General features: G+C 33.4%; 1 protein-coding gene across 1 annotated transcript in view; it reads right to left on the reverse strand.

The window, feature by feature from the left end:
- Positions 1-15642, reverse strand: part of LOC149785555 (uncharacterized) — a 59650-nt gene extending 44008 nt beyond the window's left edge. The window contains exons 1-5 of the mRNA XM_089979906.1: positions 15513-15642; positions 12954-13127; positions 5555-5767; positions 3005-3047; positions 1716-1879 (exon numbers count right to left, since the gene is read on the reverse strand). Coding sequence (XP_089836032.1) covers positions 1716-1879; positions 3005-3047; positions 5555-5767; positions 12954-13127; positions 15513-15642 — 724 coding nt within the window. The remainder of the gene's footprint in view (positions 1-1715; positions 1880-3004; positions 3048-5554; positions 5768-12953; positions 13128-15512) is intronic.
- Between the last annotated feature and the right edge of the window lie 2220 nt (positions 15643-17862).

Consider the following 17862-nt stretch of genomic DNA (forward strand, 5'->3'; position numbering starts at 1 on the left):
GATCATTCATTACAGTACAACTGTTGTTGAAACATTTAAATCCTTCTGAAAGTGCATTTCATTTTATCCATGCATTTTTAATCCAAAAGAACAAAAATCCTGTAAAATACTATAACCATTTCTTGAAACACTATTATTAATGAAACACTATGTATATACACTAATTACAGCAGAGTATTAAAGCTCACACTTCACATATTTTTGGACAAGGCCACTGTATCAACATCGTGTCAATCAAGTCTTATAGTACTCACAAAATCTTCTCAGGTAAACAATCCCCAAATTGCTGAATTAAACAAGTCCAGCCTTCTCCAAACCACTGATAATTAGGTCCGATCTTTCACTCATTGTCGCGCGAGCTGCAATTATCCATTCAGCAGGGGGCTGGGGTGTCTAAGTTAAATTGTATCACTCTTAAGCCACTGTGCTAATGTCATTATCATCAGAAAGTACTGATGGTGCAACTTGATGGACAGTGGTTTAAGTAAGAGATCATTCATACATACTTTAATAACCGAATGGCCTAGTGTTATTGGCTGCATTTTCAACATGATTAATCTTGACAGGTGTTTTATATCTGCTCATAGAGATGGAAGTATTGTTTTAGTGTTGTTGGCTGCATTGGCTTTGATAGATTTTGTTATTCACTAAGCTGAAAACATGGTGTAAGTATTGAACTTGCCAGGTCTTTAATTTGTGCTCATACAGGTGGTAGTATAGTTTTAAACATTAAAGTGACCGACATTTGCATCGGCATAGTTTTATTCTTTTGTATTCTTTATTTTAGGTATTTGCAGAGGTTAAACCATGTAATTAAGTACCTACTAATACAAACATTTTAACAGACAAAACCATGAATTTAAGTACCCATGAAAATGCCTTTTTCTCCAAAACCACAAATATTTAGCCCAAAAATAAATGATACAGTATTACATTTTTAAATACAATATAATTCATTATTTTAACAGGTATACTCATTGCAAGCATACAGGTCACATAATTAACTACATGCTGTCTATATTTGATATATATTTGGTTAAAGCTTCATTCAAGTATCTTAAGTACTTCAGAAGTTAAATGCTGGATAGGGATACAAGTCACATACTTGTATCTTCATTTGCCATGACATTGTCTTTCAGGCAAAGGGCTTGGCTATGGTGTGTGACACACAATCTACAAACATCACTGACTACAGGCTTAATTAAATACCATAAATTTCAAATTTATATCTGGCAAAGAAATACATTTTCCACTGCTGTGACATCAATCTTGACCTTCAGGCAGTATGAGTGGTTATGTAATGCCACATACCATATAGCCATGAATATTATTCAACAATGTTTCCTAAAAATCTCTGCAACCATTAAAAGGTTATAAGCTAGGCAAACAAATATTAATAGATGCACAAATGGATTGACAATGCCATAAAATAATATGCCCAACTTATTGTGGGCATTTTGAAAATGGAAAAAAGCCACAAAGAGCAATTACACCTGCGGCTAAGATTAAACAGACCATACTGTAGTTACAGTCACAAAACATTTCTTCCAAATATGCTGATTTTCGAACTTCTGTGTCGATAATTTCAGCTGTGTGACTGATCAATCAATTAATTGATTGTCTGAATAACTATGCCAGTCCTATCCTCTGTTACAAGAATCTGTCTGTTTATCAGCCATCTAATCACTCAACATATAAGCAAGCAAGAAACTTACTTCCAGCTTGGATGGTGGCAGATATATCACATACAGGCTGGGGGATTTCAGTGCCAATCATGACTGGGACCTTCAGCAAATAACTTCCATCTTTTTCAAAGCAGACACCAACTTCTAGGTCAACTATGAATTTCTTATCATTAAGCGGCTTCTTTATAGAATATCTATAAGTAGCAGAAATATGTCCATAAACATTTATTGATAGTAGCAACATTTTGATTTGTTACTGATACAGGTAGTCAACTAAGGCAAAGAAAGCAACAAGGTTTTACCTGTTCATTTGGCAATAAACAGAAATGGAAATCTTGTCTTTATGTTGAAAACTTCCCCTTACATAAAATCTTAAAATATGGAAAATATTCATTTAACATTTAAATCATAATCAAAGATTTGCACTGAAATAATGAATATATTTTAAAATTAATCAGTTTCAGCTTTTCCCACATGTGCTTCATATAAGATTATTTTCAGTCATGCCAAGTGAATAATATATCATACACTTGGGACTATTTGTAATACTATTGTTAGCGTCAAGAAAGTGGCACAGAAGTTATCTGAGACTTTGAAACAACATTATTCAATAAGAGAACTAGTAAAACCATACAGTTTTCATATCACCACTACTTAAACTTGATATTGTAATTGATCTATTAAAGTAGCAGATAATGGCTACATTATGGTTGTATAATCAATGTAGAATAAGTAAAATCCATACTGATGAACATGCATACAAATACATAAAACAAAGTTTACCTCATATTCTGTCACTTATATAATTGCAACAAAAAAAAAATTCACATCCAAAAGGTCCTAATTCTATAAATTTTACTTTCCAACAGAGTTGATTTTGTCCTTTTCATTCTCTGATGTACGTTCTGGTTGACGTGGCAAGTAACCAGCACTGAATTAATGAAGCAAAACCAAACATGTGATGTGTGACCATTTTTATAAACACTGGCAGATTATGTAACTGAATTGTTTGAGGAATTGTACATGCAAATTTTCAGAGATTAATGAGTCTGATTTTCAAATGGGAAAGCTTTTATTTCCAGGAAAAAGTTCACATGAAATAATAACTCATTTTTAAAAATCATTATCTTCATTAAAAAATCTTCTGAATCCAAGCATACAAGACATTATATTTTAATAAGTATCATGTTTCACAAACCCAGCAAGAAAGGAGAGACAGACAGACAGATAGTGTTTGAAGACCAATGTGCTTGTTTGGAAATTATCAAGATGAGAAAATGAAAAAGTCTGGTTTTAAATGTGCTGTGTAAAATACTTACTCTAGTCTCAATATGTTAAGGATTGTTACACTTTCTTTTCTTCCTGTAAATTATACAAATTGCAATGAGAATGACTAGAATCACAAACAAGGACAGTATATGATACAAGTAAACTGAAGACTTGCTAATCTGGACTTTACTCATCCAAATGTCTCTTTACAAAATGACAATTATCAGATGCAGATTTACTGTAGTTTAAACAATATTTAATCCAAGAAAACATCTGCCCATATTCCTGGAAAGAATTGAATATCTGGAGATTTAGTGGAAAGCTGATGCCAATTAAAAGCTTTCTCCCTTATTGCAAAGAAATTCTAACAAACTGCAAGTTAGATTTTCTACTGACTTTAAGTGGTCTGGTCACTACAATATATAACTATATATGTAATCAATTTTAGCATTTAATTGGCAGAGTAAACTATACTACAAGACAAAAAGTAAGATCAAGCTGTATTAGTTTAAATATGTTTAATAAAATTTTATGAAATTATGCAGTTCCAAAGAAACCTGTAAATTAATTTATTCTGAACACAGAGAATAATAATAATAATTTCTTAGCTGTAAGTCTAATAAAGATATTGTCAAAAGAACAGGATTTGTAATAGAAAATCCAGATGTTTGGCCAGGCCCACATGGGCAATATGGATTCTAACATGCCCATGTATGCAATAAGTTTTGATATGGCCAGAAGTGCAAAATATATTGCCACAAATATAATCTGATTATATATCTCTATTTAAACTACCAAATTTGTATCTCAACTGTATATGCTAGACCTGAGCCACTGGAACACCAAGTTGATTATACAAAGGAAATACATGTATTTTTACCACCAGTAAAGTGTTCTACATCTGAATTCTGGAAAGCAATATTGAGTTGTTCTATATAGAATTGCATGGGAAAAACAAGTGATGTAAGATTCCTTGTAAACAACAACGGGTCGAGTAGCATCTTGTAAGAACTTTGTAGAAAGACCACAGTAAAACCTAAACAACTAAATTCTGTTTTGCAATGTTGGCAATTCAGGCTCTTTAACTTTGGAAATTATTAAGATTTGAATATGAAAAAGTCTGGTAAAAATGTACAGTGTGGAACAGTAACTTCAATCTCAAGTGAAAGCCCTATCCTTGAAAAGAAGTACTTGGACACACTTGGAATCACCTGCTATTATTCTCATAATTTCCTAATGTATTTTTATCCAATGATTCCTTTTCTTTCACTGTGCAGTTATCCCTAATCATAATCAGTCTAATCAGAATGTATCTAAGATTCATGCATTCACACCAAGGACAAATGATCCAGTCTATATTTAAATATCTTCAAAGTATTAACCACATTCCAGGCCTTTTCTGACAAATACTTGAAATATGTATGCCAAATGAGTTTTTGAATCCATTGCATAATCTTGATTCCTCATTTATGCAAGTGAATGGGCTGGAAGAAAATATATAAAATTGATGTGGTTTCACTATACACGATACTCAAATTAATGTATATATTGACTGTCTCTTCTAAAAAATAGAATTTCCCTGCATTTAAAAAATTCAGTCTTTAAATGTACATACATCTGTTGGAAAATAACAGCTTCATGATAAGAGTGATGTTACAGAAAAATAAAACAAGCAAATTCAGGTTCCTATTTCAGTCAACTTTTCTGCCTACCACATACTCTCATGAGGTCAGAAAAGTTCACAATAATGAAATCTAATTGACATTTAAGCCAAAGCTTTAAATGTATTGAGCAATTAACAGTTTTAGTGCCATGCCTCAAAGGTCGTTACAGAAAGGCTGCATAAAGGGTGTGTGTGTAAAAAGGAGACCTTGACCCTGAAGATGAAAACCATCACCACAATACATAATACATGAAATGCCATACATCTGGGAAGTTTTATGTGCATTATGATTCATCCCTGTACCTCAAACAGTTTTTATTATATAAAGGAGAAATAAGGCAACAAATTACTCACCACTGACCTTGACCATTCGCATAAGATCTTAAATGTGTAATAGAACATCTCTTCAATTTACAATACATGAAATATTGAATGGTTTGAAACTTTAAGTGTGGAAATTGAAGTTCAATAAACCAATGGTACCATGAATAGTACTATACATGTCCACATCGTTTTTAATTGTCCCCTGTATCACTTAAATTTTCATGCAGAAACCTTTCTTTTTGTCACAGTAACCTTGATATTTCCTATTTTGATGTCAAATTGATGTGCTTCTTTCTTACCCTAATGTGCAAGCCATCCATAAAGTTTGGTCCTGGTACGCTATAAAGAATTTAGGCTAGACACTATTTTTATTCTTTCAGTGACTGTGACCTTGATCTTTGACCTTTTGACTTTAAAATCAACAGGATTCTATATCCCAAGTGCAATTAGTCCAATGTTTGTGCATTCTCTCTACCTGCTGTCCATTCATAGGTTCTTCAATCTCAAGCTCTTTTAAAGCATTTATTACACTATTTCTATCCATTTGTGTAAAGAAAAAGTAAATGTTTCAGGCAACACAAACAAAATCAACATAATTTCAATGCAAACTCACCCCATTCATAGTCAGTGAGAGAAATATTGATATTTAATTTCTCCAATCCACCAGTAACTTTGTAGTTGCAGGTGTCAATGTCCAGGTATACTCTGAAGGAGAGTCCAATTTTATCCACATCCACACAGCAATCTATACCAGTGCAGTGTTCAGGAATGTGGCAAACCAATGAATCTGGTAGAGATGGCAGGTTCACAAAGCTCAATGGACACACTTAAAAGAAAAATTAATTTCTACCAAAATACTGCAAATTTTAATATGAATGCCATTACCTTTTTGGCACTTCAACATGTCAATATATTCATGACACAATATTTTCCTGTTGCTGAGAATTCCCTTAATGCAAATGAATTTAACTGTTGTTGATTTTGCTGAAAATGACATTTTAGGAAGTTTTTAAATGCATAGTTTAAAAATGAGACATAAGGCTTCAAAATGATCATTATTCATTGAATCTTTAAATCTGAGCTTTGTAGTAACCAATAAATCAATAACAAAAATCAACAACAATTGTACTAAAACATAATAGCCAATTTTACAGTATTTGCCCATTTGCATGATTCATACTGTACAACTTACAATGCTATTAACTTGCTGGAATAAATTTTTCATGAATATATTGTTTGCTAAATTTACAAAAACATCTAACAGTGTTTCAAATAAACCGCCAATGACTGTCTGTCTTGGTAGCTCAAAGTTTAGGAATTGGATTTGTAATCTGACCCGTACAGAAATTTCTCATGGATTCCATATGGAATACTTCAAGAATCCGTATGGAAGAGATATGGACTGAAAAACTGATGGAATCAGACAATTTATTCCATATCATTTCCATAAGTACTTCACAGCAGGTGAAAATTCCATATGGAATAAAGTTGCAACTTTTAACTATCTGATTCAAATAGAAATATTGTTAGGAGTTAGAGTACATGTATATGACAGTGTAGCTGATGTGGAAGGATGAATAAATACTCATATAAATTTGAAGAAACACCATGTATGTCAGTATTCTTTAATTTATTTACACAGTCAGATGTTTAAAAACAGACAAAGACATGACCAAAAAAGGAGAGAAAATGTAAACATGATCAGAAAATTAATATCTGGTAGTACAAGTATAGATGAATCTTTGGACTTGGAAAATCTGGTGCAATGTGGATTTTGGGCTTGATCTCATGTTTATTCTGAAGAGTATGGACTTCCTATTAAAATATGCTCTACAAAACTCATACCCTAGTGAAAATGTGACTTAAATTTCAGCAAAATCACTGAACATTTCTTGACTTTCACTCAAATGTCCTTTTGTTGCTAAAATTATGGTATTTTAGGAGATTTTGCCAAAATTTCTGAAAATATCAGTGAAATTTTGTGATTTAAATTTCACTGATTCTGCCAACATTTCTGAAAACATCAGTGGGAATTTGTGATTGAAATTTCACTGAGAGTTTGTCAAAAATTCTAAAAATAAGGTGATATTTTGTGATTGTAATATCACTGACATTTCAGTAAAAAATATCCAAAAGATATAATAAAATTTATTTTTTGTTTCTTGTACCAGTTGAATGATTTTCAGCAGTACTTATATTCCCTGTTTCTGATAGCTGTAATTGTATTGTTTATTTTGGGCACAATAGCTTCTTTCCACATCCTTCCTTGTTATATTTCTTTATCAAATTTTGTTATTGTTCTTGTTGTATTTTTGTTTAACTTAAACTGGATTTAACTGCCCTCAAACAAGTTTTCTTGTTTTCTGTTTTAAATCAGAATTTCGCTTTTCTCCTGACCTGAATCTGATTTTTCTCAATACCGACCCTTTTTTTAATATAGTCTCCGAATATTTTTTAAAATAATGCTCTATTCGGTCCCATTCCGCAACAAGCTTTCTAATAAGTGTTTGTTCTGTTTATTATTTAATGGATGATCGCTGTAAAGAACTTTCTGATTGGTCAAAATTTTTGTACTTGCCCAATGAACCATTGCATAACGGAACTGATGGGAATGCAAAACATGGCGATTCGAGCAGGATACAAGTTTGAATAACCATTTGAAAAATGTGCGGCAATGAGAATAGCTTGAATGCAAAGTCGATGGGAATGTAATTGGTCAGTCTGTATGAAAACTGAACACCAGGACTAGCATTTTGCTTTTTATGCAATAAAGAGCTTCACAGTAGCAGCTAACATGTTAAATAGGACAATGAATTGAACCAGGACGATTTCGAAGTCATATAACTCAAAACTGATTAACTTCCAGAATGAATTTAAGGAGGACAACGTATAGATCACTGGTGGGAATTGTTGCAAAATACCCATGTCTATCAAAAGATTGTCTTTGCGGAATTTTCTTGGCCCACATGTAGAATCATCTTTCAATATCATGAGGCATTACTGTGTATATTAGCAAAATATTCTAGTTGTGTTGGAATTCAGTGTAACATAAGAGTAATTATATCATGATAAATGTTTGTCACGGTTGCTTATGGAACAAGGACTAATTCAAGAGAAAACAACAGCATCATAGTTGGTACATTAATCAAAAATCAAGTCTGCTGTACAAGTTACATATGGCAGGCTCCTAGCATTTCTTTCCATGTCTCAAATGGATGCTTTTCTGTAATTTTGCATTATTTTCACAGTTGAATGTTTCAATTAAGATTAATATTTTATATTTTATATATGTTTACGTGTTCAAAGATGTCTGTGCATATATTCCAGGCTTGATACTTTGATTTTTAAAGTCACTTAATTTTAGTGTCCAGTGTATCCTCCAGTGTGTAAAATTAAGGGTAAAAAAAAAACCTTGGTGTCAGAACTGGGGGTCAAATAAAAAATGTGGGGGTCAAAAATGTACTGACATATTTTCATATGACTCATACTTTTTCAGCCTGAAATAGGATATTGCTACTTTGACAACATACTCTCTCTCTCTCTCCCAACATACAAATAAACCAACATGCACAATTAACAAACAAATGCATTGTCCAATCAAAGAATAATTGTATTAGTTTATTTTTCTTGTAAAGTCTTACTTTTAGCAATCTCCTTATAATCAATAGAAAGCAATATTATAGCCCAACACACTACATACAAGCCAATACAAAAAGCCAAATAAATCTTTTAACCAAATGGGAGTTAATTTACTGCCTTTCATAAAATGTGTACTATCATCGGTTTCATTGTACTTCGTCCTAGAACACATTTATCCATATATCAAGGAGGATAATGATTCATCTTCTTTCTAATAAGTTACACTTGACCTTTAAGATCTTTCTTTTATTGCAGCAAATTTAAAAACCAACAAAATCTGCAATGATCCACTGATTTTGTAATCCAAATCATGCATTTGTCTCTGCAAGTTTATTGACTTCTTTGTTGTGAAAAGAATGTCTTGGGTTATAATGTGTTCTCCAGATATCTTGTGGTGAATGAGGGCAGATTTTTAAAAATTCTAAAACCCTATCACGAAAGGATTATTCACTTTTGCAGTCTTCGCAATCACGTGATCAGAAGTCACACCTGTAATCCTAATGGAAGTGCCATATTCCAGTCAAGGGAATTATTTTCTCCATTTTTCACTGAAGTTAGATCCACAGTTACTCTTTTGTGTTCTGCTTCTTTCACTTTCTTCACTAACGATTTTTAGTGCAAAACATTTTAATCTGGAGAGCACTTTCTAGTGCAACAAGCATTGAGGTTAAACATCTAGATGACAGCTTGCTGAGCTCGATAGAAATTGCGTTAGAGCTTCCGAGATTAGAGGAAGCTACTCCATCATAACATTGCCTATGCTAGTCTGGTTCATTGTTTTGTATGTTCCCTGCGTTGCACTCTGCTATACATATACAGGAACACAAAGCAGGGAGCAAACAAAGCGGGAACCATTAAATGCCTCTGTTCAAAATATATACGATGCCATCCATCGTCCAATGCATTGGGTATTAAATAAATCCTAATCACATTATAAAAATCCTTTGCGTCATAAAAACACATGGCAACAAAATGTATGCGTCAATTTTCTCCAGTGTGCATCCCTGACGCACAAATGTGCGTAAAGGGAAACACTGAGTGTCAAGCCAGATTCTTCACATCATGTTGCATATATTGTATACAACAGATAGAAGGCCTCAAGGTACATTAGTTCTGTAACTAATTAAGTTACCTTCTCTAAAAAAAGTCATTATTATTATTATTATTAACTCCCATATCCCTTGCCATGGATGTCATATAATTATATCTGTAAAAAAAATTCAAGTACACTTAATATCACCTTGGTTAATAAAGTTCTGTTTAATTCATATTCATTATTAATTTGAAACCTTCTGAAATGTCTGAAAAGCTATTGAAACTTCAGTAAAATACTATATAATGACCAAAATTTTAGTGAAATCTCACAAAAGTTTTAGACAAATATTTGTGAAATCTCACCAAACGTTTCAGTGAAATGAAAAAGACTTAAGTGATGCCATCATGGATTAGGTTTTGTATGTGAGAAAGAAAATGAGGACAAGAAAAACCTAAATCTTATTTGATAATGTCTGTCAAAATAAAATTTATTATTCATTTTAAAAATTATTGTTAATATTTATCACTGATACCCAATAATGTCTAAGAATCATTAGGCAGTTTAATAGAAATCTGAAGCAGATTTTTTTTATGGTTTAGGCAGAAAGTGCTTAAAAAACCAGTCTGAAATACGCCTTAAGTATGCCTGGAAAATTTCGTACAGGATGAACTATTACCAATTCCATATGAACTATTTACAAATTCCATATGGACCATTCACGAATTCCATATGGTATATTTGCCAATTCCATATGGACTATTCACAAATTCCATATGGAGTATTGCCAAATTCCATATGGATTATTCACAAATTCCATATGGATTATTGCCAAATTCCATGTGGAGTTTTAATTTTATTCCATATGGACAACCTACAGCTCACATGGACTAATATGCATATTCCATGAGATTTTCCATATGGAGTACGTAAAGAATCCATAACATTTCCATATTAATAAACTGAAATCCATAAGAGTGCTTCAGCTATAGAATAAAAATGTCCATATGGATATTCTGTAAAAGTACATATGGATTCCATATCCAATCCATGTGGAAAATTTTATACAGGGAGGGTCATGGGTTTAATACTTGCCAAGGTCAGTTCAGGCTGGATGCCTCAGCATGGGAAAGGTACTAAATTCCTACTTCCTTGGTATGATATAACCAAACATGTGTTAAATGTACAATTAAAAGCCAGACAAACAAAACAATTCCAAACCATCCAGGCATAAGTAGTTCATAAAAATTCAAATTTTATCTCAATGTCCAAAGAAGTTCCACTTGTAAGTTGTTGTTGTGGGTTTAATGCCATTTTTCAGGACAAAATCAGCTATACATGGCTGCCAGTGTAACTGGCATTGGAAGAACCCAGTAAAACCCTGGCAAGAACACGAATCCACAGGAAGCTACTGTCAAACTTTCTCACATTCCTTCATTGTATAACCCTAAGACAAGACTCAAATTAACACATTAACCCGTGGAGGTTTTTGTCATTTTTGCCTGAAATTTGAGTACAAAACACACTTTGAAAGCTATTTCTGAATACATCAACTTCCAGGCAATTCTCCAATAACCTAATGCTAGTTGTGTTAGAAAAGTCATTTTTCATTGGTTATTTGGCTCACGCATGAGCAGAAGGGTAAAAATAGGACTTTTATTTTTTTGCTAAATGGACCCATTATTTTTGTATCGAGACCACTCTTTATTCCAAATGACCATCTTATCCTACTTTTTGCAAAGGTTCATCTGTCTGTTTGCAGTTCATACTGGTCTGCCTTAGATCTGAAACCAAAAAGTCTAAAATCCGGACACAAATTCGGATTCCAACCATGGCTATTTTGGGGTGGAAAAAAAAATTGGGTCCAAAAAATGAGGTTTCTCTCTCTGTATTTTGTAGTGCAACTAGAACTTCCAGATTATTTGGTAACATTGTAGAGCTACATCTGTCTACCTTTCTATAATACCACCCACTTTAGTGTATCATACATGACCTTGACCCTACAGAGCTCGGCAGTAGGCTACTACCTCCTGCCACGTAAACTCATCACCAGGGGTTAATGTATTAACAAAGATTTTTGAACTTTTTTACAATTTTTCATAGAATTTATGTGCAATGTCGATGCACAAGTGATTAAATATGCAAGGAATATTCAAATTTGGTGACGTCATCAAAATGCACCTATTAACACATTAACCCCAGCAGGTTTTTATCATTTTCGCCTGAAATTCAAGTACAAAACAAATTTTGAAAGCTATTTCTGAATACATCCTAATACATTAACTTCCAGGTAATTTTCCAATAACCTAATGCCTAGTTGTGTTAGAAACATTATTTTTCATTGGCTATTTGGCTCGCGCATAGCAGAAAGGTAAAAGTTTGACTTTTTTGTTGTTGTGCTTAACAGACCCATCGAGACCACTCTTTATTCCAAATGACCATCTTATCCTACTTTTTGCAAAGGTTCATCTGTCTGTTTGCAGTTCATACTGGTCTGCCTTAGATCTGAGACCAAAAAGTCTAAAATCTGGACACATAATCAGATTCTGACCATAGGCGAAATTTTGGGTAGAAAAATATCGGGTCCAAAAAATGAGGTTTTTCCCTCTCTATTTTGTAGTGCAACTAGAACTTACAGATTATTTGGTATCATTGTAGAACTACATCTGTCTACCATTCTATAATACCACCCACTTTAGTGTGCATACACCACCTTGATGCTACAATGTTCGGCAGTAGGCTACTACCTCATGCCACATAAACTCGTTGCCAGGGGTTAATGTGTTAACACAGACAAAAGGACAAAAGTTAAGAAAAGATGGTCATGATAGGTAAAGGGGAGTGCTTTAGACCACTCAGCCACCCAGGACCCCACCATTTGTGAGCATGAAATGGATTTGAAATGGCTGACTAACTAATACAATGGAACCAAATAAAATGCCAAGATAATCAAAAAGAAATTCTGTCTTGAGACACTGTTGTTTGCTAAACCTACCTGTGGATTTATTTGCCAGAACAGATATTCACTAGGGATTGATGTGCTTCACACAAAGTATTTATATGATCCAATGTAGATTAGAGGCAATCTAGGGAAATTACTTCAAACAACATTTCCTAGTGCTGAAACTAGTAAGCAAATTATGTAAAACCACCAGCATTCACATCCCAATGGATGGAGTTTCTCCCTTTAACAGTATGACATAAGCTGAACAACACTACCAATTAACAAGCTCAATCAATCTGGGTGCACAGATGGATACAATTATTTGGCCCTCAAGTTTTATGCAAATGGAATGTTGACATTCATCTTGGGTCATTTATTTTGTATCTAAATACTTACAATTATTCCAGCCACCAACTGATGGGCTGTATGGCTTCCTCTTTCTATCACATGAATGATCCAACAGATACTGCTTAATGCCAAGTGACTTCAGAAGGAGTTCCCTTCCAGCTCCAATGAGTTGTTCTTCAGGATTGTGCATTCTCTCAGTCATCCAGGCACTCAGAGAAAAGTCTACAATATGAAAATTGAGGGAAAAACAAAATGTCTTAGTTAACAAGCAAAGTTTGTTTTGGAAGTTTAAGATCTATTTCTGAAAGATTCAGAAATGTGTATCAGCAAGGCATGATGTTACTTTTCATATGTTAAAGTATAAATTCTTGGAACTGCATACGGTGTCCTGCAAACATAAATGAAACAGGAACACTAAATAATCAGCTGATGATAAAAAACTAAATTATTATCATGAAAAAATAATATTATCAAAAACCAGAGCAGCTAGTGAACAGGTTTTCACAAAATACCCCTGATTCACTGGCATGAGTCAAATGTTTAAGTCTTAAATTAACATATTAGAAAGTTGATTACAGCAAGAAATATTTCTGTAACACAACTTAATCCACAGATGCACTTTATAATGCAAATTTGGGGGTAACATTAGTTTAACAATGTTGAAACTGAAGTACTAACATCATCTTTAAGTAATGTTCAAAACCAGGAAAACCAGTCAAAGTTACCTAGTTTTGATGAGTAAAAGCACTGTTCATGAAAGTCTAATAGCAATAGAAAGAAAAGTATTTTGGATGCCACTACCCTATTTGCATGGAAGCAAGTTTTGAAGCCTCTATACCATTCTCATGGAAGTGCATTTGGACGTCCAATGTAAACATCAGCCAATCTGAGCTAGTTTTTGTAGTGCCACCTTCAGGGAAAATGCCCTATTAGATACTACATTCACTGATGTGAATGACCATTACATCAGATCAAATGGTGCCCATTTAAGCTCTAGTTGTAACCTGCACCTTAAAGTAACTGGGTCAGATTTTCCACTCTCCGAAATGGAGGCCACAGATTTTGTTCATTACTCTCTGGAGTTTGCACGATTAGAATCACAACTATTAAAGCTTCAAGAACATAGGTAAATGTTCTGATGTCGATGTTGGCATCAATAGGCTTTTAAAATTTATCAAATTCAGATGATTTATTGATGTTGGCATTCTAAGACAAAGAAATTTCAAGTATGAGAAATGGCAGCTACGGTTGGTCACATGGATTTGCTGGCTTGATAGTGAATGAGTTCTCTCAAGATTTTAAAGCACATAAAAATTCTTCTGAGAAAAATAATTATACAACCATACTGATCAGATTTTACTCTTTAATCTTTTGATGCATATTAAATGTGTACCAAAAATGAAAAATGGTTAAAACTAATGCTGAATGTAACCTGTGTAACTGGCAGGCCTATCTGTGTGGACTCAAAGAGGTAACAGGTGTTCTATTTATAGTGCACTACACTGTAACTTTGGTACATGTATATCAACTGCCCACAAAGCCATACACTCTATGAGGTAAAGGGTTAAAGTAGGTCACAGTGATGCAGTTTATGTGCAAGACACATGCTCATCCCAAGAAACAAGAAAAAATGGAAGCTTGATGTCAGCAAGTATATTTTAGTATAGACACTACAGCCCATACATTGAAGTTAGACACAATGTTTTAATAAATTTTAAATGAATACTGAAAAGAAGATTAAAGTAATGGATTGTTGTATATCCAATTTATGGTACCCCTTCATTAAAAGTTTTACATCAATAGGTATAGGAATTAAAACCTCGACTCAATTTTTAGACAATTTTACAAATAAAATGTAGATTACAGTAATCTCCATTTTGATGCATGACACATGTTCATCCCAAGTGTGTGAGTTTTGACATGTGGGGCCAACAAGTGAAAAGATAAATTAAGAGCTCAAATATGACTTTTAAGACCAATGCTTAAGAACATAACATCAATGAATGGAGTCACTGTGGCCCAGTTTTGGTGCACTTTCTATGTTCACAGCAAAATATCCATTCATTCAGTAAGTTTGATGTCAATACGTAAAATATTTTAGAAGTCACTGCCGGCATAAGGAGGATAAAAAGATTTGTGGATGGCCAAAATGAATCTATATACTGCCTGCTTCTCAAAGCAAGGATTATAATAAAATATCAAATTAGAGTTGTATTCATACAGTTCAACGATGTTTACTGGAATCTCAGCTTCATAAATTAGAATGGAAAAAAAAAATATTTCCAAACATTTTCATTTTTGTTGCAATTACTTACCAATGTCCACAAATGCATACATTAACCATGTAATATTAAAAAAGAACAGCACTGAAGTTATCACTTTATTAGAACTGTACCTAATATGTACGGTACAAATAATTTCATGTAACAATAATATTCAGGATATAAACATCATAATTACTGCAGCCCCATCAGAATGGTATAATACACAATTATTGGGGGAGATAAATATTTCTTTCTCCAGAACTCAATTTAAAATTACGCTATAAACTTTCCTTATTTCACAATTTGGATCAAATGAAATCATAATTTTTAGTTAGTTACTTACTTGAGACTGGAACAAATTTTTGTAAATTGCAGCGTGGGATTTTCTCATGGTCAAGAACATGTAATCCATCTGGCGGCATACACATGTCCTTTCCATCCATGGGAATGCAAATAGCAATATCAACATCCATGATAAATCCATCTTCATATCTGTCGACAGAATATCTAAAAGTAGACACAAACAATACCCAGAAATGTGTTCATTAAACATGAATGTCCTGCCACACATTTTTTCAAAGCAAACAGTAACTAAATGTGGTTAAAACATTAAAACTTAACCTGAGTAAAGGAGGTGTGAAATGTTGGTCACTGTGACCTAATTTTACCAGAATGTATCAGCAAATCAATCTTCATGCCTGCGTGGCTAAAAAAACCCAACCCAAAATAATACCTCCATGGCTAAAACTGAACTAAATACAAAACTTTATCAAAGTCAGCATAAAATATAATCAAAGTGATCTATTTTAGGTAAGGCAATCTTGAACTCATATTGACATGTCTACAAAGTTGTATGCCCATGTAGCAAATAATGCCAGAGAAACTGACCTAAATATAAAATAAATCAAAGTCACTGACTAGCAGCATGAAAGGTAGGTTACATGGACCTAATTGTGGTAGGGTGACATTGTATTTCCCAAGACATATCCACATGCATTCCTTCCATGCCAATAATGTCACCTACCTCAGAAACTGACATAAAAGCAAACACTATAGTTCCTGAACTACTTAGCTATGATGACATTATTCACTAAGAAGCAATTACATACCAAGCTGCAGGACGGTATCAACTGTGCCTAAGACAATGAGCTAAATGCAAACCTAAATAAAATTCACAGAAAGCATGAAATGTAGGTTGCAGAGGACTAATTATGGTGCCTGGGTGGCACTGTGCAAAATAAAATTCTCTGCAGCAAATTTACTTAAACTTGCAACAGATATAAATGGTCAATATCTGAGAAGATGGTACTGTATTCAAAAAGATGAATCTACATAGTAAACAGTTTGACTCTGTTGCCAGTAATGCCTGAGTAACTGTAATAAAGGTGTGTATGTCATTTAGATTTACAACAATACAGTTGCTTTCTAAAAGGAAGTTATAAATGCTTTAAGCAAAGTCCAAGTCCCTGATTCTGTATGAAGCATCTACATGTAGGATTTGCCAGCTGATCCATACACACTCAAGCCACATTATACCTTATATCTAGCTAAAGATCTGAATAAAATAGTAAGTTTCTCAGATCTGCTTCTCAATCTGTGTTCCATAAATCAGTGTCCTGATCTGGGTATAATAGTGTTGTACTTGCAAAGACCCATCCATACAAAATTGTGCACATATCTGGGGACAAAAAAATCGACACCAACCTAAATGCAAAACCTACCCTAAGTCAATGAATCATAAAACATGGGTCTGTGTGACCTAATTTTTGCAAGTACATGTATATATATATATATATAGGGTTTAACAGTAAATCTGCACAGTACTGGCTATGAGCTGTTGATTACAAATTAAGTTCTAATAATGTCAAGCTAAAAAACTACACAAAACAGTCAGACAGAAAAACCATAAAGATGGTGCTAAATTCAGTGATGCAACAGCATTCCAAGCTATATATATCTGGACCTGAGAATATAACCTCAATACAAAATTCAACCAATGTTTGTCAGATTAAAGGGATGAAAGAACAATGTGCAGACAAGATTCATACTGTATGCCTATTCCAAAATCATGGCAGGGATATATTATAATGTGATCTTTCTATTTACAGATAAAATTAAAAATATATTTATTGTTCAATGATACATTCATTATTTTATTTGACATTAAGTTCCAATCTAAGCTTTATCTGTGATGATATCAGTATATAATGAAGAATATTTGTTAATAAAAACATTTGAATGAAATATTATTAAGGTCCCAAATGCATTTTGTATGTTAAAAAATGTAAAACTAGGGCTGTCTAAAAATAAAACAATGTTTTGCCTTCACTACATTTGGCTAGATGACTTTTATCAACCAAATACAATTATGTACCTTATTTTTGCTGGTGGGTTATCTCCTTTTCCAAATGAAATTGTTCCTGGTTTTCCTGAAAATTTCAAGTTCACACTCTTAGCAGAGCTACAACATGAAATAACAGTACATTCCCAGAGATACTGCCAGGATTTTATCTAAAGGGGTAGCTTCCCTCCTCACAAAAAATAAGGGGGGAGTAGAAAAGGAGAGGAAGGAGACAACTGATATAAACTTCAATATTTACCGAACTCTTAAATAGCAGTCTCTCATTCTTCTTACTCCACTCTCTGAGAGCTCAATTGAAATCAAAATCTTTGAAAGATGTCACCTCTAGTTG

Source organism: Sinohyriopsis cumingii, chromosome 13 (genome assembly GCF_028554795.1).
Source record: "Sinohyriopsis cumingii isolate HCF-2022 chromosome 13, ASM2855479v2, whole genome shotgun sequence".
Lineage (NCBI taxonomy): Eukaryota > Metazoa > Mollusca > Bivalvia > Unionida > Unionidae > Sinohyriopsis > Sinohyriopsis cumingii.